Source organism: Labeo rohita, chromosome 6 (genome assembly GCF_022985175.1).
Source record: "Labeo rohita strain BAU-BD-2019 chromosome 6, IGBB_LRoh.1.0, whole genome shotgun sequence".
Taxonomy (NCBI): Eukaryota; Metazoa; Chordata; class Actinopteri; order Cypriniformes; family Cyprinidae; genus Labeo; species Labeo rohita.
In genome coordinates this window covers 31913596-31936531 of record NC_066874.1, presented here as the reverse complement: position 1 = coordinate 31936531, position 22936 = coordinate 31913596, and the positions used below count along the sequence as shown (strand labels likewise).

At 38.9% G+C, this 22936-nt stretch overlaps 6 protein-coding genes across 6 annotated transcripts; all 6 read right to left on the bottom strand.

Annotated features, from left to right (window-relative positions):
• Positions 1-63: 63 nt before the first annotated feature.
• LOC127167156 (odorant receptor 131-2-like) lies at positions 64-2627 on the bottom strand. The gene is made up of 2 exons (XM_051113008.1): positions 2129-2627; positions 64-2038 (listed from the first exon to the last, which is right to left on the bottom strand). The coding sequence occupies exon 2, from the start codon at positions 1998-2000 to the stop codon at positions 948-950; it is 1053 nt and encodes a 350-aa protein (XP_050968965.1). The 5' UTR covers positions 2001-2038; positions 2129-2627; the 3' UTR covers positions 64-947.
• A 4797-nt stretch (positions 2628-7424) lies between these two features.
• Positions 7425-8498, bottom strand: LOC127167140 (odorant receptor 131-2-like). The gene has a single exon (XM_051112985.1). The coding sequence runs from the start codon at positions 8496-8498 to the stop codon at positions 7425-7427; it is 1074 nt and encodes a 357-aa protein (XP_050968942.1).
• Positions 8499-11060: 2562 nt separating this feature from the next.
• LOC127167139 (odorant receptor 131-2-like) lies at positions 11061-11981 on the bottom strand. Its single transcript, XM_051112983.1, has one exon. It carries the CDS (start codon positions 11979-11981, stop codon positions 11061-11063), a length of 921 nt encoding a protein of 306 aa, XP_050968940.1.
• A 3585-nt stretch (positions 11982-15566) lies between these two features.
• On the bottom strand, positions 15567-16487 carry LOC127167138 (odorant receptor 131-2-like). Its single transcript, XM_051112982.1, has one exon. The coding sequence runs from the start codon at positions 16485-16487 to the stop codon at positions 15567-15569; it is 921 nt and encodes a 306-aa protein (XP_050968939.1).
• Positions 16488-18559: 2072 nt separating this feature from the next.
• On the bottom strand, positions 18560-19480 carry LOC127167137 (odorant receptor 131-2-like). The gene has a single exon (XM_051112981.1). It carries the CDS (start codon positions 19478-19480, stop codon positions 18560-18562), a length of 921 nt encoding a protein of 306 aa, XP_050968938.1.
• A 1638-nt stretch (positions 19481-21118) lies between these two features.
• Positions 21119-22039, bottom strand: LOC127167136 (odorant receptor 131-2-like). Its single transcript, XM_051112980.1, has one exon. It carries the CDS (start codon positions 22037-22039, stop codon positions 21119-21121), a length of 921 nt encoding a protein of 306 aa, XP_050968937.1.
• Between the last annotated feature and the right edge of the window lie 897 nt (positions 22040-22936).

Below are 22936 nucleotides of genomic sequence, written 5' to 3'. Positions count from 1 at the left end.
GTTCAACCGTTTTTATTACTACAAACATTTTTACTATTCTCTAACACTTTGTCACACCTTATTTCCAAATTACAATTTGCCAAGAATTTATCATTACAAAATAAGTATGAGTAAATGAATAATGGCAGGAAGGCACAAAAATATTTTCTATATAGAGTATAAACATTAATTATTCATAATTCTTTTCTGATTTTTGGCTCACTGCTTAACTGATCCAACTTTTACATTAAATAATCTACATGAAAGAAGTCATTTCATACACTTAAACTTTTTCTCAAACACTACAAATAAGGGGGCTAAACAGTTGTGGTAACAAGTTTGTAAGAAGATAATTGAAAATTGTGATTTTGACTATAGTGTAGGAACACATTGGGCATACATTTTATCTATAACAGCAGCAATGTTGGATGACATTGACAGCAGAAGCTGTGCTCCATGTAACAGGATGGTGCTTTGAATTACCCACACAATAGATGTATAAAGCCCATGTGTAATTTGCTCTGTTCTTCATGGTACAGTGTGCTATACAAATTAGTTGTACTACAGAGATCACTTATTGTGAAAACTGCTAAAGGACGAACAGTTAAAAGCAAATTACAGTGCATTCAGGATATACATTTATTATTATCTGTGTTGGCATTGATAGCACTAGACTGTACCAGTCAAACTTCAGGAATTATTCCATAGGCTCAAGTTTGACATTTGCATCAAGTGTTGCAAATCATGCTTCTAAGTGCAATACACTTGCATTTATAATTTGCACATTTTAAACATTTTTATACTATGATGCTGTCCATTTTTTTTTACATTTAATTTTAATTTTAATTTTAATTTAAAAATATGTAAGCATTACCAAAGAATTCTAAGAATGTACTAAAACTAGCACTGTTTTCAGCAGAGAGCAGATAAAGAAAACAATAAATAGCAATATTAAAAGCCTTTTTTTCTCACTGTTGGGTTGATTCTACCTTTACAATAAGCAATTTACATGCAAAAAGCCTCTTCATGTGATTGTAAAAAAGCTTATCTCGAACACCATAAATCAGCGGGGTAAGTAGTCGTGGTAATAAGTTTGTTATAAAAAAATTAGGAATGATTAATTTTTTCCAATCATCTAGTATCTGAGCAGAAATCTTGTCTATGACAGCAGTAATGTAGGACAGCATACAGAGCAGAAGCTGTGCTCCATGTAACAGGATGGTGCTTTGGGCTTTTTTTGCTGAGGATTTATCAGCGGAGGCCCTTCTGGCTGCAATCAGCACTTGACAATATGTGAATACAAGAATTACCCACACAAAAGACGAGTAAAGGCCATTCATAGCTTTGTTCAGACCTTCATGGTATGGTGTGGTATACATAGTTGCTGAGGTACAGAGAGTACCTATAGTAAGAAGAGATAAAGGATGAACAATTACTAAGACAATCAAGTCAGTCAATCCAGGTATAACTCCAACACCCCAAATCAGAGAGATGAGGATGTACGTCCTGCGCACTGTGCAGATCTGATGGTGATGCAGAGGTTTGCAGATGGCAATGTAACGCTCAATAGCCATACCGGCCAAAGTCAGAGGAGTGTTCTTATGAGTAGCTGAGACTATTAATAGAAGTAAAACACAGAACGGGAGAGGAATTTTCGGCCACGCATTAGCTATCACAGAAAGAGCGACAGTGACAAAAACCATGAGCATATCATTGATAACCAAGTGAATGTATAATATATATCTCGGATCATTGTAGAAAATTGAACTCCTAAAGAATGTAAACACAAACACTCCATTGATGGAGTTAATTATGACCCCAAGGAGAGCAAAGATGAAATTTCTGACAAAAGCTTCCATATATCTGTCTTGTGCACTGTATTGAAGCATTGTGGAGTTCATTGTCCTTATGCAGTCAACAATTCGGTGATTCAAAATCCTATTACGAAGTTTGTTTTTTCTTTCTTTCTTTTGTTGTGGCTTGTTTTCCCTGTAAGATATCAAAAATAGTCCATCGAGCATGAAGTTGACATCCCAAAGGTCTTTTCATATGTGTTACCCTGATATGGAAATACAAAGGATACAATATTTATAGAGCATGCAATACAGATCAGTTATTATGCATTCAAATTCAAAATGTTCAAAATTACCTTATTAGTTTCCTCAGTCAATTTGGTTCCAGAGGTAAACCGACCAGTTTATATACACATTTGAACAGAGAAAGTGGGAGGGAGAGAGAGGGCGTGAGTGAGTGAGTATTTTGGTACACCCTGCTATTTTTTGGCAACATACTACATCTGTTAAACCGAATTAATATGTGGATGTGAAATACTGATTTAGAATTTGACTTGCATATCATTTTTATACTAAGAAACACTAAGAAATAAAAAGACCATTAGAAATATAAGATGCAATATGGTGCAAATAAGATGAATATGGCAACAATACTGCAATATTTTTATCTGTAACATTCTAGTACTTGTTCGAGTTTTCATAATGCAGTGTTTGTTCATTTAACGGGAATACTGTAAGCATGCAGACACACAAGTTAACAGTACACGCTATTTTTTCTATCATATATTATTTAAAAAAGCCCAATAAGATATGGTCACATCAGCCTTTTGAGAAAGACTGAAACAATGTGCACTACATTTAAGGCTGCAAAACAGACAAAAATGTTTTCACTGGGACTGGGCGAGGAAACTATCCGTTGCGATCTTCCCGTTTGTGAGTATCCCCTGATCGAACTGATTAATGTAGTCCTTTATTTGAATGGTTCTGATTTCGAAGTCGAGGAGGATTACACGTCTCGTCGTCCAGCCCCCTCTGAAACACGCCGCGTTGTGTCGGCTCACACCACGCCGGGAACCCCCTCATACCGCACCAACGGCTCGGACCGCCTGCCCCGCACTTAAATGAAACCCCATTGTCCAAGGCTCCATCCGCTTCCTCAGCCCGGAATCGCCGGCCGCGGCCCGCTCAACCCCCCCAGAACCTGCGGCCCGCTCACGGACTCCGGCGGCCCCGTCCTCAAGTCAGCCTGCCTCCGCTCCGCGCTCTGAACCGCAGACCTCTCATATGGCAAGCCACAAAGACATATGGCATGCCATAAAGACATTATGGACCAGGCGATCCCCGATCATAGGATTTGTTTCCCATGTACTCTCTCCTTCGCCTCCGCTGGTCCCGTCCAGTCCTCCAGAGCCCGACCGTCCTGAGCGCCCTCCAGAGCCCGAGCGCCCTCCAGAGCCCACACCGCCAGAGCGCCCTCCAGAGCCAGCACCTCCAGAGCACCCCCCTGAGCCAGCACCTCCAGAGCGCCCCCGTGAGCCAGCGCCTCCGGAGCGCCCCCCTGAGCCAGCGCCTCCAGTGCGCCCTCCTGAGTCCGTGCCTCCAGAGCGCCCTCCTGAGCCCGCGCCTCCTAAGCCCGGTCCTCCTGTACTTTCCCGGGCTGACAGTACCATTATTTCCCCCAAGAAAATTTTGGGGGGGGAGGCTACCCTCATGAACTGTGTGCTCTGCCATGGCCGCCCGGACTGTGTACTCAGCCATGGCTCCCCGAGCTCCCTGATCCACTATGGCCGCCCGGACTGTGTACTCGGCCGTGGCTCCCCGAGCTCCCTGATCCTCCATGGCCGCCCGGACTGTGTACTTGGCCATGGCTCCCCGAGCCCCCTGACCCACCATGGCATCCCGGACTGTATGCTCCGCCGTGGCTTCCCGAGCTCCCTGATCTGCCATGGCATCCCGGATCTGCTCACGGACTCCAGACGCGGCCCTGTGCTCAAGTCAGCCTGCCGCAGCTCCGCGCTCAAATCGGCCGGCTGCGGCTCCGTGCTCAAGTCAGCCTGCCTCCACTCCGCACTCTGGACTGCAGACCTCTCATATGGCAAGCCACATATGCCATAAAGACATTATGGACCAGGCGATCCCCATAGGATTTGTTTCCCATGTACTCTCTCCTTTGCCTCCGCTGGTCCTGTCCAGTCGTCCAGAGCCCGAGTGCCCTCTAGAGCCCGAGCGTCCTGAGCGCCCTCCAGAGCCCGAGCGTCCTGAGCGCCCTCCAGAGCCCGAGCGGCCAGAGTGCCCTCCAGAGCCCGTGCCGCCAGAGCGCCCTCCAGAACCCGCGCCGCCAGAGCGCCCTTCAGAGCCCGCGGCGCCAGAGCCGCCAGAGCGCCTCCAGAGCCCGCGCCGCCTGAGCGCCCCCCTGAGCCAGCGCCTCCAGAGCGCCACCCCTGAGCCAGCGCCCTCCTGTGCCAGCGCCTCCAGAGCGCCCTCCTGTTACAGCACCTCCAGACCGCCCTCCTGAGCTCACGCCTCCAGAGCGCCCTCCTGAGCCCACCCCTCCTAAGCCCGGTCGTCCTGTACTTTCCCGGGCTGACAATACCCTTATTTCCCCCAAGAAAATTTTGGGGGGGGGGCTACCCTCATGAACTGTGTGCTCCGCCATGGCCGCCCGGACTGTGTATTCAGCCATGGCTCCCTGAGCTCCCTGATCCTCCATGGCCGCCCGGACTGTGTACTCAGCCATGGCTCCCCGAGCTCCCTGATCCACCATGGCCGCCTGGACTGTGTACTCGGCCATGGCTCCCCGAGCTCCCTGATCCTCCATGGCCGCCTGGACTGTGTACTTGGCCATGGCTCCCCGAGCCCCCTGACCCACCATGGCATCCCGGACTGTGTACTCGGCCATGGCTCCCCGAGCTTCCTGATCTTCCATGGCATCCCGGATCCGCTCACGGACTCCGGACACGGCCCTGTGCTCAATTCGGCCTGCCGCAGCCCTGCACTCAAATCGGCCGGCTGCCGTTCCGCACTCAAGTCAGCCTGCCTCCGCTCCTCGCTCTGGACCGCAGACCTCTCATATGGCAAGCCACATATGCCATAAAGACATTATAGACCAGGCGATCCCCATAGGATTTGTTTCCCATGTACTCTCTCCTTTGCCTCCGCTGGTCCCGTCCAGTCGTCCAGAGCCCGAGTGCCCGCCAGAGCCCGCGCGCCTGAGCGCCCCCCTGAGCCAGCGCCTCCAGAGCGCCACCCCTGAGCCAGCGCCCTCCTGTGCCAGCGCCTCCAGAGCGCCCTCCTGTTACAGCACCTCCAGACCGCCCTCCTGAGCTCGTGCCTCCAGAGCACCCTCCTGAGCCCACCCCTCCTAAGCCCGGTCCTCCTGTACTTTCCCGGGCTGACAATACCCTTATTTCCCCCAAGAAAATTTTGGGAGGGGGGCTACCCTCATGAACTGTGTGCTCTGCCATGGCCGCCCGGACTGTGTATTCAGCCATGGCTCCCCGAGCTCCCTGATCCTCCATGGCCGCCCGGACTGTGTACTCAGCCATGGCTCCCCGAGCTCCCTGATCCTCCATGGCCGCCTGGACTGTGTACTTGGCCATGGCTCCCCGAGCCCCCTGACCCACCATGGCATCCCGGACTGTGTACTCGGTCATGGCTCCCCGAGCTCCCTGATCTGCCATGGCATCCCGGATCCGCTCACGGACTCCGGACACGGCCCTGTGCTCAATTCGGCCTGCCGCAGCCCTGCGCTCAAATCGGCCGGCTGCCGTTCCGCACTCAAGTCAGCCTCCTCGCTCTGGACCGCAGACCTCTCATATGGCAAGCCACATATGCCATAAAGACATTATAGACCAGGCGATCCCCATAGGATTTGTTTCCCATGTACTCTCTCCTTTGCCTCCGCTGGTCCCGTCCAGTCGTCCAGAGCCCGAGTGCCCTGAGCACCCTCCAGAGCCCGAGGGTCCTGATCCTCCATGGCCGCCCGGACTGTGTACTCGGCCATGGCTCCCCGAGCTCCCTGATCCACCATGGCCGCCTGGACTGTGTACTCGGCCATGGCTCCCCGAGCTCCCTGATCCTCCATGGCCGCCTGGACTGTGTACTCGGCCATGGCTCCCCGAGCTCCCTGACCCGCCATGGCATCCCGGACTGTATGCTCCGCCGTGGCTTCCCAAGCTCCCTGACCTGCCATGGTTCCCTGAACTCCCCGATCCGCCCTGGAGGCGTTCCTCCTTTTCCTCCTGTGTCTACCCTGCACAAGCCTCCAGGGCGCCCACCCCCCCTGACAGTAATGTCACACCCCTGTGGACTGTTTCGTTGGTTTTTCCCTCATGTGTCCTTATTTGGTCTTTCCTGTTCCGTTTCTTATTATGACGTCATCGTTTAATCACTTACACCTGTCCTTGTCTCATTAGCCTGGTTATATAAGTTTGATTCAGTTCCTTGGTCTTGGTCAGTTCTTAATGTCATTTAATGTTACCTAATGTTAGTTTCGTTGTGTTAGCGTGTGGTTTCCCTGCTGTTCCTGTTCGTTCCTGTTCCCTTGTTTGGATTATATTAATAAAGTGCGTGTTCATGACTTCCTCGTCCCTACTCCTCCTTCCCGCACACGATGCCTGACAACGGCAACCTTGATTTTCATTTATAAGACCATGTTTGTCATCCGTAAAGAACATCAGGACTTTGTATGTAAATTCTCACCCAGAGACACTACAAGTAAATAGGTGGCAAGTTAATATTTTGACGATTGCAGTGCAGTGTTTGGTTTTGTTTTTGTACTAGAGTATTACAAAATAGTTTAGTGTACTAAATCAGGGTATTAAGGTACTGCTAATTCACATGTGTACAGATACACATACTTATAATTGTATAAGTGATGTTTTATATATATATATATAGAACATTAACCTGAAACATAAAAATACAATACATTATGAATCAACTATTTTTATGTTTCCAAACTATGGGGGAAAAGTGATACGGTAAAATAACAAATGAAGCAATAAAATTGATCAAATCACAAATCACAATTGTGATATATTTCAGAAAATATAACTTTGTGTTTGTGAGACAATGCTTGTTTATTTGTACAATTTATACAATGCTTATAACCATGTTTTTAATGCTACAAATAGTTTAAATATTTTTTAACACCTTGTCACACGTTATTTCCAAATTCTAATTTTCCAAGAACTTATGATTACAAAATAACAGAGGTGGACAGTAGTGAAGTATTTTTACTTACTTATCTACAATCCAACACATAATGTCATACTGTTTACTGCACTACATTTCATAAATATTGTTACAAATGTTGTTTTTTTGTTTCTGTTTTTACTTAAGAACATTAAAAAAGTTAAACTTTGAATTACTTTTATTTGAGTAAAAGTAAGAAAGTACTAAATTTCTAATGTAAATAAGTATTAAATAATATTTAATATGAAACATAGTGCAGTAAAAAGTACAATATATGCTTTGGATTGTTGTGAAGTTTTCCAAAGAAAAATAGTACAGACGCTTGAAAAGTACTTTTAAAGCAGAGTAAAAATATTTCACTACTGTCTGCTTCTGCAAAATAAGTATGAGTAAGAAAATAATGAAAGGAAAGCACTTATTTAAAATATTTTCTGCATAGAGTATGAACATTAATTACTAATAACGCTTCTCTGATGATGCCTTTTTAAACTCTTTACTTTTGATTGATTCAACTTTTACATGAAATAATCTACATGAAAGAAGTCCTTTCATATATTTAAAAAAATGTTTATCTCGAACACCATAAATAAGGGGGCTAAGTAGTCTTGGTAACAAGTTTGTAAGAAGATAATTGAGAAAGTTGATTTTTGACCGTAACGTAGGTAGCAGTTGGCCATAAATCTTGTCTATGACAGGAGTTATGTTGGACATCATAGAGAGCAGAAGCTGAGCTCCATGTAACAGGATGGTGCTTTGGGCTTTTTTTGCTGAAGATTTATCAGTAGTGGCCCTTCTGGCCACAATCAGCACTTGACAATATGTGAATACAAGAATTACCCACACAACAGATGTATAAATCCCATGTGTAATTTTGCTCTGCTCTTCATGGTACGGGGTGCTATACACAATAGTTGTACTACAGAGACTGCTTGTTGAAAAAACAGATAAAGGACGAACAATTGAAAAGACAATCAGGTCAGCCAGTGCAGGTAAAACTCCTACAGCCCAAATCAGAGAGATGAGGATATATGTCCTGCGCACTGTGCAGATCTGATGGTGATGCAGAGGTTTGCAGATGGCAATGTAACGCTCAACAGCCATACCGGCCAAAGTCAGAGGAGTGTTCTTATGAGTAGTTGAGGATATTATTAGAAGTGAAACACAGAACGGGAGAGGAACGTTTGGCCATGCATAAGCCATCACACTTAGACTTACACTAAAAAAAACCAAGAGCATATCATTGATAACCATGTGGATATACAATATATATCTTGGATCATTGTAGAAAACTGAACTCTTGAAGAACGTGAAAACAAACATTCCATTGACGCTGTTGATTATGATCCCAAGAAGAACGGTGGTAAAATTCTTCGCAAAAGCTTCTGCATATCTGTTTTCGGCGGCATACTGAAACATTGTAGAATTCATTGCCCTTTTGCACTGGTATAAAGTTCTGAGACTCCTTTTTTTTCGCTTTTTTGTTGTTTTTGTTTTTCCTCCAAATAATGTCCACAACTCTCTGAAGTCCATCAAGCAGTAGGATAAATATTTTCCATCTGTGTTATCTGAACTGAAAATAAAATAGAAACAGAGTATGTAAGAGTGAGAAGTTATAAGCAACACATGAATTCCAAAATCAAACATGACGAAAAACTTCGAGTGCTTACCTTCTCAACTTGTGTAGTCGATTGATTTGCCTCCAGATGTAAAAACTGACAGGTTTAAATACTTAAGATGAGGAAGAGGAGACAGCGAGGGAGAAAGAAAACAAGAGTGGGGAGGGGGATAGAGAGAGGGAGAAAGAGAGCGAGGGCACTCCAAGTTCCATCATAGGCTGGTAATATTGAGATGGGCATAAAACAGAATATAATGCAAATGATGGTGCCTCTTTTTCATAAATTATTAAATACCAGTTTTTAAAAATATGCAAATACAGACGAATGCTTGGTATCGCAAGCATGAAGATACTTCAGTTAAAATGCTCCTCTGTTTTGCTGTGCTGCTAACAAACCTCAGTGCTCAAGGGGGCGACCTTCCAGTCACCTTCCATTATCTGTTTTATTAAACAAGGGGCCTCATTTATAAAATTTTGCGTAGAAACCGTCCAACATTTAAGCTCAAATGTATATGTATGGTTCGGATAAACAAATGTACTCATAAAACATGTGCTCTCTTCCAGATGTAAAATCTTTAAATTGCAAACGACACTGCAAATTGCACGCAACTGAATGGTTTTAGAAGTGACCTTTGTACATGTCCCTTAACTAATGTCATACAAAAGCACCAGCCAACATCTAAATCATTTACTTGAATGGCAAGCGTAATAATTGCTTAGAATTCCAAATTGAGTACCTGCAGTACTCAAACTCTGCTACAAGGAAAAGTGCATACACCTGCTTAGAACCTGACATGGCGCTAAGCTTCCACATCAAAGATCATTTTTATACAGTAAATCTGAATGTTGGTTCGTACCATTTGTACTCAGAAGTCAGAAATTCCCTAACTGCACTTCACTGCATATATGCTTGATTTGTGTGCATTTTGTTTTCTTATGTTGGTTTCTGGTAACTCACAGATATGAAGATGTGAGATATGTCATCCAAAGGTTTTTGATCCAGTCACTGTCTTCCACTGGAGCTGGTCCAATCTGATTTGTGGTTTGGACTCGACACGAATGCTACACTCTTCATTCATGGCTGCAGTCAGTTAAGGCCTAGACACACCAAACCGACATAACTAACAAGCAATACAACTAACATATTACTAACACATCAAACCTAATAAATAACTAGCAGTAATGAAAGCCAGAGGGTGCTTTTGCGCAGAAAGTCCAAGACGGATTCATATAGAAGTAGTAACTTACAAAGTACCAGGAAATCCCTAATATGGACAAAAGTGTGCAGAACTGAACTAACTGAATAAAAAGCAGAAACTTTTGGAAACGTTAAGACATTAAACACGATTGCGACAATATGCAGTTTATTTGTGTTTTTCCAAGTCATTTCCTAGTAATAAATAAAGTTTATGAACAATGCAGTGCTAATTGACATTACATTTATTGAGACTAGAAACTATTCAGCCTGCATCTGGGCCAAAAAGTTGAACATACAAGTAGTTCACTACAGAGATATGTTTAGAGATATGTTCAAACCATTTTTTAATCAAAGACATTCGCATTTTCCATAAAAATATTAATAGCAATTATATATTTACAGTAAATTGGATGAAAAGTATTTTAATTTACATTAATTCCCATATTAGATTAATTCATAATATAAAACCAGTAGTATAATTTATATTAAAAAATACATTAAAATAAAGTGGGCTGAAAAAAGAATGCCAAATAATGGTACTTCTGAAGTAGTCTGCCAATTTATTTAACGTGTTTTGCGTTTTTAATGTTAACAATAATGAGTGTAATAATGTACTTTAAAAAAACGCTTATGTTTCATGATGTATTAAAACATAAATGTAGGTTGAATATCAGCAGACTTTAAAAACTTAATGTATTTGATATTTATTCACTCTCAATGAATATTGTCTTTGATATTATACTAACGTTAGCTACCTCTCACATACGGGTCTCACAAAATACGAAACAGTAGTTTCAAGTATACAAGTACATAACAAAGTAATACTGCAACCTCATTTCTAACAATGATGTTAACTAACAATACGTTACATATCATTAATTTATAGTTTCAAGTTTATAATACATTGTAAATAATTTCATCCAACTAGATGTCACAACTTTGTAATACAGAAAACAGGCTGAATTGACTTTTAAAAAAGATTTTATTATAGTATTTTATTCAGTGTAGTTCTAGTATTGACACAGAAAATTTGACTCTGCAAACGTACACTTATGCTTGGGCTTTGAATTTGGTATGATTTATATACATACTCACCCTGCAAAAACACAAGAGGATTTAAAGGTAATCTAGACTAATTAAACTATTTCATGGACATGTTCCTTTATCAGGAGTGAAGAAAGTCACTTATCAAATAACACACATATACATTTACACAGAATCAAATGCTGATCAATTCAGTTAAGATTAATGTGAATATAAAACATACTCTGTTCATAGCTTACTTCACTGGTATTATCTGTGTCTTTATTTGTTTGCAACAAAAATACACCTTTATGCGCTCAGCAAACTGTTTATCTCGCAACCCGTAGATTAGTGGGCTTAGTAACCTTGGTAGAATATTTGTCAGCAAATACAGAGTAAACAGAATGGTTGATCGACTCTCAGGAAAAAGATTTATAAGTGATGTACTGATAAATGGGGTGACGTAGGTCATCATACACAGTAAAAGCTGACCTCCGTGCAGTAGTATCGTGTTCCGGGCCTTTCTAGCAGACACTCGATCTGTACTAGCAGCTTTTGCTGCGGAAAGAACCTTATAGTAGGTGACGATCAACGTAGTCCACACAAATGTCAAATACATAACATCCGACACCGTATTATTGACTGTGTGTTCCCAGGTGTTGTGAATGAACATCCCGTGACATACAACGGAAGTAGAGAAAAAGCTTGCTGGTCGAGCTGATAATGTGATGAATATATCAGTAAAAGCTGGCACTGCTGACAGAGTCCATAAAAACCAGATCAGCATGTAGGTCCTGCTAACTGTACATATTTGCGTGTGGTGTAGCGGCTTGCAAATGGCAATGTAACGCTCTATGGCCATGCAGGCCAGATTTAGTGGAGAGTTCTTGCTGACTATAGTAGCAAAAAGCAGCACAACACAACACAATGTGAGATTGAAGATCCCCACAACATGTACTGTGACTTGTAAGCACACAGAAATGGACAACATAATCATGTCATTGATTACCAAATGGGTGTATAAAATGTATCTTGGGTCACTATAGAAAATGGTATTTTTGAAGAACACAAGCACAAATGTCCCATTGATATAGTTGATGATTAGGCCGTAGAATACACTAATGACGTTCTTGATTAAATAGTCATAAAACCGATCCATTGGAATGGAGCTGTTCATTATGATCCTGTAACCTGCAACAGCTGAAGAATTCCAGTGGTTAAATTACTTATACACTTACATAAGCACACTATTGTTGGAGCAATATGTTAAAGTGTCTCAATTATCAATATAAAGTTGTAAGCTCACTTGAAATACTGTTTAATACATCAGCATTATAAAAACTCAGTTAATGAATTTGTATTAACCTTTACAAAGACAGCTGAAGAGAAAAGACATTCACATTTTGTAAGACCTAATACTAAACTAACTAACCTGTCGTATTGCTATGGCCTCTGACCTTAAAGAAATGTATGATATGCTATACTGTATATATTCTTACGATGATGCAATGGTTGCTCTCTCTGAAGGGCAAACTGAACAACTGAGGATTTGTGCTGAATTAATGAGCTACTTTAAGATGATGCAAGCTTGATTAAGGTTTGCATGACCTTTTTTGACATTTTTAAGGTACTATTTAGGCAACTGAGATGGCAATGTTCTGTTAGATTGCGTCTAAAACTATTGCAAACAGTATTTCCAATTGTAATAAATTGCGTAGTACATGCAGTTTCATATGAGGACATGAATGCCAGTTATAGCAACTACAAAATATACTTTGCTCATACGCATACCTATATATATAATTGTAATGTTTTTTTAAACAAGTTTAACTCCCCATAAAGCATTTTGTCTTGTATATTAATATAAACCTTTATATGAATTGTGCCAAAAGTGTTTTAACAATTTAGCAATGTGACGGGCTTCTTTTTAAACAGGTCTTTTTTATTTTTTAAATACACAATTATATGTGTTTGTTCTTTTGAAATATATAGTTTTCAAATGTCCTGTTGCCTGTTAAAATGAAATCTTCGATTTCTGAACATTTTTTCTACTCCAGAAACCAGTGTCACCTACAAATCATTCATGTGGCATAGAAATAAACAAAACATCATCCAGGCTTTTGAGAGAAATGTTGACATGACATGAAAATATCCTGCAGTGTGGCCTGTTAGACTGCATCTCAAACTACTGCAAACAATATTTCCAGTTATAATATGCATAGTACATGCAGTTTCCTATGAGTAACCTCATACTGCTTTAAAAACTCAGTGGAATATTTATACTTTTAAAATCCATTAAACTCATTCTGCATGATTTATAAGCCTGTTTCCTCATGGGGACCTAAAAATGTCCCCACAAGGTGATAAATACCAGGTACACACACACACACACACATTTTCTGGATTGTGTCAGATTTTGTAGAGTAAAAAAAATCATGCTCAAGTGTGATGAAATTCAATTAAAAAAATCCACCGATTTTCATAAATTCTATTCTTTTCTGGCGCCCGGGTCAAAATAACCTGTGAAGGATACTTTTGTTACTTTTTTAATTACACCCCCTTAAACTACTCAAATTCACTTGATTTTTTTTGTGTGCTCCCGGCTCAAGTGTGCGAAAAGTATGGGAGTCTCGAACCAAAACAATCAACGCCTGATTTATAAAAAATCTTTAAAAATCAGTTTTCGGGTCAAAATGACCCGAGTGGTGGATGAAGGTTAACTTAAAATTATTTTTAATCAAGTTTAACTACCCATGAAGCATTTTGTCTTGTATGTTAATATAAACCTTTATATAAAGTGTTGATAGTGCCAAAAATGTTTTAACAATTTAGCAATGTGACAGAAATGTGACAATATACGGTTTATTTGTGTTTCAAGCCATCTCCAGGTAATAAATAAAGTATATGAACAATGCAGTGCTAATTGACTTTGCATTTATTACAGTACAGAAACTATTTTTTCTGCAAGTCATCTGTAGGAGATAAAGACAAGACCTGCAAATTCACGGCCACAGAACAGCAGAAAGTCTCTCTGCACAAAGTCTCTCCTTAAGTGTTTTCCTCCCGTAGAAAACCATTAACACTTAATATGGCTTAATGTATTAAGAGAGTGCTATTAAAAAATCAAATCTGATATACAGTTTATTAATATAATCTACATGTATATAGTGTTTCCCTCCGCAAAATGTGGCATAATGTGGCATAACGGACTAAGATGATAGACTAAACGTTTTGCCACATTAAGCGTTTGTTGTGAAAGTTTGTGCATTGTATTCATGGCCATATGCTTGCCTTGAAATATATTAAATGAATAAACTATATATCAAAATAGATTTTTTAATGGCACTTATTCTATCTAAATACATTAAACCATATGAAGTGTTAATGGTTTTCTACGGGAGGAAAACGATTAACGAGTGACTTTGCGCATTGCGTTTATATTCAGCTGTTCTGTAGCCACGGATTTGCGGGTCTTGTCTTTATCTCCAACAGATGATTTGCAGGACCCTGTACGTTCTGCTATTAAATTAGTTTTAATCGTTTAACCACCACAGCGTCTTGTCTCTATTGGCAACATGCACAATTTGTGTGGATTGCAAGTGAAGTAGCAGGTAGCATAGAGTGCAAGTGGCGATTGCGAGTGACATTGTAATTTAGTTTCTTTTTTCTAATCTTCGCCATCTGGCTACTGTTGTAAAATGAGTGATTAAATTTAAAAAAATTAAACAAATAAAATGAAATACAAATAAAAAAGACTGCAAGTAACATCATACGGAAGTGCAGGTCTGAAAATGCAAGTGCATGTCTGCAGCCAGACCCTTATCGAATTATTGATTTATTTATCAATTATATGCGTTTTGTGTTTGTAATGTTAACATGACATATCAAAACACAAATGTACGCTGAATGTCAACTGACTTTGAAAACTTTATAGGTTTGAAATGTTTTCACTCTCACTGAATATTAAATGCAACTAACTTTAGCTACCTCACACATACGGTCTCACAAAATACGAAACAGTAGTTTCAAATATACAAATATATAAAAATACACAGCCATCGGCCATCAATTTTACTCTACAAGTGTAATTAAAGACTAACCGAGCATTCTTGTGGTTTCATGAACGTTTTCTGAAGTAAATTACTATTCGCGGGCAAAACATTCTTCTCGCTATTCCTCCATGTGAGTCTTGCTCATGCGCGTGGCAAATACTGTGGTCTCTTAAAGCGGCAGTGGCAACCTCATTTCTAACAATATGTTAGATATCATTAATTTATAGTTTATAGTTCATAATGCATTGTAAATATAACTTCATCCAACTAGATGTCACAACTTTGTAATACAGAAAACAGGCTGAATTGACTTTGATGTGATTTTATTATAATATTTCATTCTGTGTAGTTCTAGTATTGACTTTCAGACACAGGCTATAAAACCCCTGTTCACTTAAAAAGACAAATCTAGGCTAGGCCTATAGACAGACTAAGTGTTTACAAATTTGACTCTGCAAACAGACACTTATGCTTGGGCTTTGAATTTGGTATATTTTATATACATACCCACCCTGCAAAAACACAAGAGGATTTAAGGGTAATCTAGACTAATTAAACTATTTCAGATCTTCATACCACACATGGACATGTTCCTTTATCAGGAGTGAAGAAATTCACTTATCAACTAACACATTTACATTCACACAGAATCAAATGCTGATCAATTCAGTTAAGATAAATGTGAATGTAAAACATACTCTGTTCATAGCTTACTTCACTGGTATTATCTGTGTCTTTGTTTGTTTGCAACAAAAATACACCTTTATGCGCTCAGCAAACTGTTTATCTCGCAACCCGTAGATCAGTGGGCTTAGTAACCTTGGTAGAATATTTATCAGCAAATACAGAATAAACAGAATGGTTGATCGACTCTGAGGAAAAAGAGTTATAAGTGACGCACTGATGAATGGAGTGACGTAGCTCATCATACACAGTAAAAGCTGACCTCCGTGCAGTAGTATCGTGTTCCGGGCCTTTCTAGCAGACACTCGATCTGTACTAGCAGCTTTTGCTGCGGAAAGAACCTTATAGTAGGTGACGATCAGCGCAGTCCACACGAAAGTCAAATACACAACATTTGACACAATATCAATGACTTCATGTTCCCAGGTGTTGTGAATGAACGACCCGTGACATAAAACGGAAGTAGAGAAAAAGCTTGCTGGTCGAACTGATAATGTGAGGAATATATCACTGAAAGCTGGCACTGCTGACAGAGTCCATATTAACCAGATCAGCATGTAGGTCCTGCGAACTGTACATATTTGCGTGTGGTGTAGCGGCTTGCAAATGGCAATGTAACGCTCTATGGCCATGCAGGCCAGATTTAGTGGAGTGTTCATGCTGACTGTAACAGCAAAAAGCAGCACAACACAACACAAATAGAGATTGAAGATCCCCACAACATGTACTGTGACTTGTAAGCACACAGATATGGACAACATAATCATGTCATTGATTATCAAATGGGTGTATAAAATGTATCTTGGGTCACTATAGAAAATGGTATTTTTGAAGAACACAAGCACAAATGTCCCATTGATATAGTTGATGATTAGGCCGCAGAATACACTGATGACGTTCTTGATTAAATAGTCATAAAACCGATCCATTGGAATGGTGCTGTTCATTATGATCCTGTAACCTGCAACAGCTGAAGAATTCCAGTGGTTAAATTACTTATACACTTACATAATTACACTATCATTAGAGTAATATGTTGAAGTGTCTCAATTATCAATACAAAGTTGTAAAAGCTCACTTGAAATACAATAGCATTATAAAAACTCAGTTAATGCATTTGTATCAACCTTTACAAAGACAGCTGAAGAGAAAAGACATTTACATTTTGTAATACCTAATACTAAACTAACTAACCTGCCGTATTGCTATGGCCTCTGACCTTAAAGAAATGTATGATATGCTATACTGTATATATCCTTATGATGATGCAATGGTTGCTCTCTCTGAAGGGCAACCTGAACAACTGAGGATTTGTGCTGAATTAATGAGCTACTTTAAGATGATGCAAGCTTGATTAAGGTTTGCATGACCTTTTTGACATTTTTAAGGTACTATTTAGGCAGCTGAGATGAAAATATCCTGCAGTGTGGCCTGTTAGACTGCATCTAAAACTATTGTAAACAATATTTCCAATTATAATAAATTGCATAGTACATGCAGTTTCATATGAGTAACCTCATACTGCTTTAAAAACTAAATACGGTTTATTTGTGTTTCAAGTCATCTCCAGGTAATAAATAAAGTATATGAACAATGCAGTGTTAATTGACATTGCATTTATTACAGTATAGAAATTATTCTGCCTTATGTGATAGGACTGAAAAAAGTGTTTGTAGTGTATATATCTAGCAGTGTAGCTGATTTCTTAGACAATTAAAAGCAAGAAATAAGAGAAAAATTTAGAGGTATGTTCAAATCGTTTTTTTTAAACAAAGACATTTGCATTTTCCATAAAAAATATTAACAGCAATAATATATTTACAGTAAATTGGATGAAAAGTATTTTAATTTACATTAAACCCATATTAGATTAATTCACAATATAAAACCAATAGTATAATTTTTACTAAAAACACGTTAAAATAAAGTGGGCTGAAAAAACGGTACTTCTAAAGTAGCCTGCTGAAATATTGATTTATTTATCGATTATATACGTTTTGTGTTTTTAATGTCAACAATAATGAGGTTTGTAATATTGTACTTCAAAAAAATTGCTTAATGTTTTCCTTATTCCTTAAAATGCAATTTGTTCCATGATGTATCAAAACATAAATGTACGCTGAATGTCAACTGACTTGAAAACTTTATATATTTGAAATGTTTTCACTCTCCCTGAATATTATTAAATGCAACTAACTTTAGCTACCTCACACATACGGTCTCACAAAATACGAAATAGTAGTTTCAAGTATACAAATATATAAAAATACACAGCCATCGGCCATCAATTTTACTCTACAAGTGTAATTAAAGATTTATTGAGCATTCTTGTGGTTTCATGAACGTTTTCTGAAGTAAATTACTATTTGTGGGCAAAAAAATCTTCTCGCTATTCCTCCATGCGAGTCTTGCTTGTGCACGCGGCAAATACTGCAGTCTCTTAAAGTGGCAGTGGCAGTAATATTGCAACCTCATTTCTAACAATATGTTAGATATCATTAATTTATAGTTTATAGTTCATAATGCATTGTAAATATAACTTCATCCAACTAGATGTCGCAACTTTGTAATATAGAAAACAGGCTGAAGTGACTTTAAAAATGATTTTATTATAATATTTTATTCTGTGTAGTTTCTAGTATTGTCTTTCGAACACATGCTATAAAACCCCTGTTCAGTTAAAAAGACAAATCTAGGCTAGGCCTATAAGTAGACCAAGTGAGACCAAGTCCAATTTGTCAAACAAGTCAAATTTGACTCGGCAAACAGACACTTATGCTTGGACTTTGAATATGGTATATTTTATATACATACCCACCCTGCAAAGGAACAAGAGGATTTAAAGGTAATCTAAACTAATTAAACTATTTCAAATCTTCATACCACACATGGACATGTTCCTTTATCAGGAGTGAAGAAAGTCACTTATCAAATAACACACATATACAGTTACTCAGAATCAAATGCTGATCAATTCAGTTAAGATAAATGTGAATATAAAACATACTCTGTTCATAGCTTACTTCACTGGTACTATCTGTGTTTTTATTTGTTTGCAACCAAAATACACCTTTATGCGCTCAGCAAACTGTTTATCTCGCAACCCGTAGATCAGTGGGCTTAGTAACCTTGGTAGAATATTTATCAGCAAATACAGAATAAACAGAATGGTTGATCGACTCTGAGGAAAAAGATTTATAAGTGATGTACTGATGAATGGGGTGACATAGGTCATCATACACAGTAAAAGCTGACCTCCGTGCAGTAGTATCGTGTTCCGGGCCTTTCTAGCAGACACTCGATCTGTACTAGCAGCTTTTGCTGCGGAAAGAACCTTATAGTAGGTGACGATCAACGTAGTCCACACAAATGTCAAATACACAACATTCGACACAATATCAACGACTTCGTGTTCCCAGGTGTTGTGAATGAACGACCCGTGACATAAAACGGAAGCAGAGAAAAAGCTTGCTGGTCGAACTGATAATATGAGGAATATATCACTGAAAGCTGGCACTGCTGACAGAGTCCATATTAACCAGATCAGCATGTAGGTCCTGCGAACTGTACATATTTGCGTGTGGTGTAGCGGCTTGCAAATGGCAATGTAACGCTCTATGGCCATGCAGGCCAGATTTAGTGGAGAGTTCATGCTGACTACAACAGTAAAAAGCAGCACAACACAACACAAATAGAGATTGAAGATCCCCACAACATGTACTGTGACTTGTAAGCACACAGAAATGGACAACATAATCATGTCATTGATTACCAAATGGGTGTATAAAATGTATCTTGGGTCACTATAGAAAATGGTATTTTTGAAGAACACAAGCACAAATGTCCCATTGATATAGTTGATGATTAGGCCGCAGAATACACTGATGACGTTCTTGATTAAATAGTCATAAAACCGATCCATTGGAATGGTGCTGTTCATTATGATCCTGTAACCTGGAACAGCTGAAGAATTCCAGTGGTTAAATTACTTATACACTTACATAATTACACTATCATTGGAGTAATATGTTGAAGCGTCTCAATTATCAATATAAAGTTGTAAAAGCTCACTTGAAATACATTAGCATTATAAAAACTCAGTTAATGCATTTGTATCAACCTTTACAAAAACAGCTGAAGAGAAAAGACATTCACATTTTGTAATACCTAATACTAAACTAACTAACCTGTCGTATTGCTATGGCCTCTGACCTTAAAGAAATGTATGATATGCTATACTGTATATATTCTTACGATGATGCAATGGTTGCTCTCTCTGAAGGGCAACCTGAACAACTGAGGATTAGTGCTGAATTAATGAGCTACTTTAAGATGATGCAAGCTTGATTAAGGTTTGCATGACCTTTCTGACATTTTTCAGATACTATTTAGGCAGTTGACATGACAATATCCTGACAAAATATAAAAACCAATAGTATAATTTTTTACTAAAAACACGTTAAAATAAAGTGGGCTGAAAAAAAGAATTCCAAAAACGGTACTTCTAAAGTAGCCTGCTGAATTATTGATTGATTTATTGATTATATACGTTTTGTGTTTTTAATGTCAACAATAATGTGTGTTGTAATAATGTACTTCAAAAAAATTGCTTAACGTTTTCCTTATTCCTTTAAATGCAATTTGTTCCATGATGTATCAAAACACAAATGTACGCTGAATGTCATCTGACTTTGAAAACTTTATATATTTGAAATGTTTTCACTCTCACTGAATATTATTAAATGCAACTAACTTTAGCTACCTCACACATACGGTCTCACAAAATACGAAATAGTAGTTTCAAGTATACAAATATATAAAAATACACAGCCATCGGCCATCAATTTTACTCTGCAAGTGTAATTAAAGACTTACCGAGCATTCTTGTGGTTTCATGATCATTTTCTTAAGTAAATTACTATTCGCGGGCAAAACATTCTTCTTGCTATTCCTCCATGCGAGTCTTGCAAGTACTGCAGTCTCTTAAAGCGGCAGTGGCAGTAATACTGCAACCTCATTTCTAAGAACAGTGTTAACTAACAATATGTTAGATATCATTAATTTATAGTTTATAGTGCATAATGCATTGTAAATATAACTTCATCCAACTAGATGTCACAGCTTTGTAATATAGAAAACAGGCTGAAGTGACTTTAAAAATGATTTTATTATAATATTTTATTCTGTGTAGTTTCTAGTATTGTCTTTCGAACACATGCTATAAAACCTCTGTTCACTTAAAAAGACAAGTCTAGGCTAGGCCTATAGGTAGACCAAGTGAGACCAAGTCCAATTTGTCAAACAAGTCAAATTTGACTCGGCAAACGTACACTTATGCTTGGACTTTGAATATGGTATATTTTATATACATACCCACCCTGCAAAAGAACAAGAGGATTTAAAGGTAATCTAGACTAATTAAACTATTTCAGATCTTCATACCACACATGGACATGTTCCTTTATCAGGAGTGAAGAAATTCACTTATCAAATAACACACACATACATTTACACAGAATCAAATGCTGATCAATTCAGTTAAGAAAAATATGAATATAAAACATACTCTGTTTATAGCTTACTTCACTGGTATTATCTGTGTTTTTATTTGTTTGCAACAAAAATACACCTTTATGCGCTCAGCAAACTGTTTATCTCGCAACCCGTAGATCAGTGGGCTTAGTAACCTTGGTAGAATATTTATCAGCAAATACAGAATAAACAGAATGGTTGATCGATTCTGAGGAAAAAGAGTTATAAGTGATGTACTGATGAATGGGTTGATGTAGGTCATCATACACAGTAAAAGCTGACCTCCGTGCAGTAGTATCGTGTTCCGGGCCTTTCTAGCAGACACTCGATCTGTACTAGCAGCTTTTGCTGCGGAAAGAACCTTATAGTAGGTGACGATCAGTGTAGTCCACACAAATGTCAAATACACAACATTCGACACAGTATCATTGACTGTGTGTTCCCAGGTGTTGTGAATGAACAATCTTTGACATAAAATGGAAGTAGAGAAAAAGCTTGCTGGTCGAGCTGATAATGTGATGAATATATCAGTGAAAGCTGGCATTGCTGACAGAGTCCATATTAGCCAGATCAGCATGTAGGTCCTGCGAACTGTACATATTTGCGTGTGGTGTAGCGGCTTGCAAATGGCAATGTAACGCTCTATGGCCATGCAGGCCAGATTTAGTGGAGAGTTCTTTGTGACTATACTAGTCAAAAGCAGCACAACACAACACACTGAGAGACTGAAGATCCCCACAACATGTACTGTGACTTGTAAGCACACAGATATGGACAACATAATCATGTCATTGATTACCAAATGGGTGTATAAAATGTATCTTGGGTCACTATAGAAAATGGTATTTTTGAAGAACACAAGCACAAATGTCCCATTAATATAGTTGATGATTAGGCCACAGAATACACTGATGACGTTCTTGTTTAAATAGTCATAAAACTGATCCATTGGAATGGTGCTGTTCATTATGGTCCTGTAACCTGCAACAGCTGAAGAATTCCAGTGGTTAAATTACTTATACACTTACATAAGTACACTATCATTAGAGTAATATGTTGTAGCATCTCAGTTATCAATATAAAGTTGTACAAGCTCACTTGAACTACATTAGCATTATAAAAACTCAGTTAATGCATTTGTGTCAACCTTTACAAAGACAGCTGAAGAGAAAAGACATTCACATTCTGACTGTGGTAAAACTTAATACTAAACTAACCTGCCGTATTGCTATGGCCTCTGACCTCAAAGAAATGCATGATATGCTATACTGTATATATTCTTATGATGATGCAATGGCTGTGTTCTCTGAAGGGCAAACTGAACAACTGAGGATTTGGCTGAATTAATGAGCAACTTTAAGATGATGCAAGCCTGATGAAGGTTTGCATGACCTTTTTTGACATTTCTAAGATACCATTTGGGCAACTGAGGTGGCAATGTTCTGTTAGATTGCGTCTAAAACTATTGCAAACAGTATTTCCAATTGTAATAAATTGCGTAGTACATGCAGTTTCATATGAGGACATGAATGCCAGTTATAGCAACTACAAAATATACTTTGCTCATACGCATACCTATATATATAATTGTAATGTTTTTTTAAACAAGTTTAACTCCCCATAAAGCATTTTGTCTTGTATATTAATATAAACCTTTATATGAATTGTGCCAAAAGTGTTTTAACAATTTAGCAATGTGACGGGCTTCTTTTTAAACAGGTCTTTTTATTTTTTAAATACACAATTATATGTGTTTGTTCTTTTGAAATATATAGTTTTCAAATGTCCTGTTGCCTGTTAAAATGAAATCTTCGATTTCTGAACATTTTTTCTACTCCAGAAACCAGTGTCACCTACAAATCAT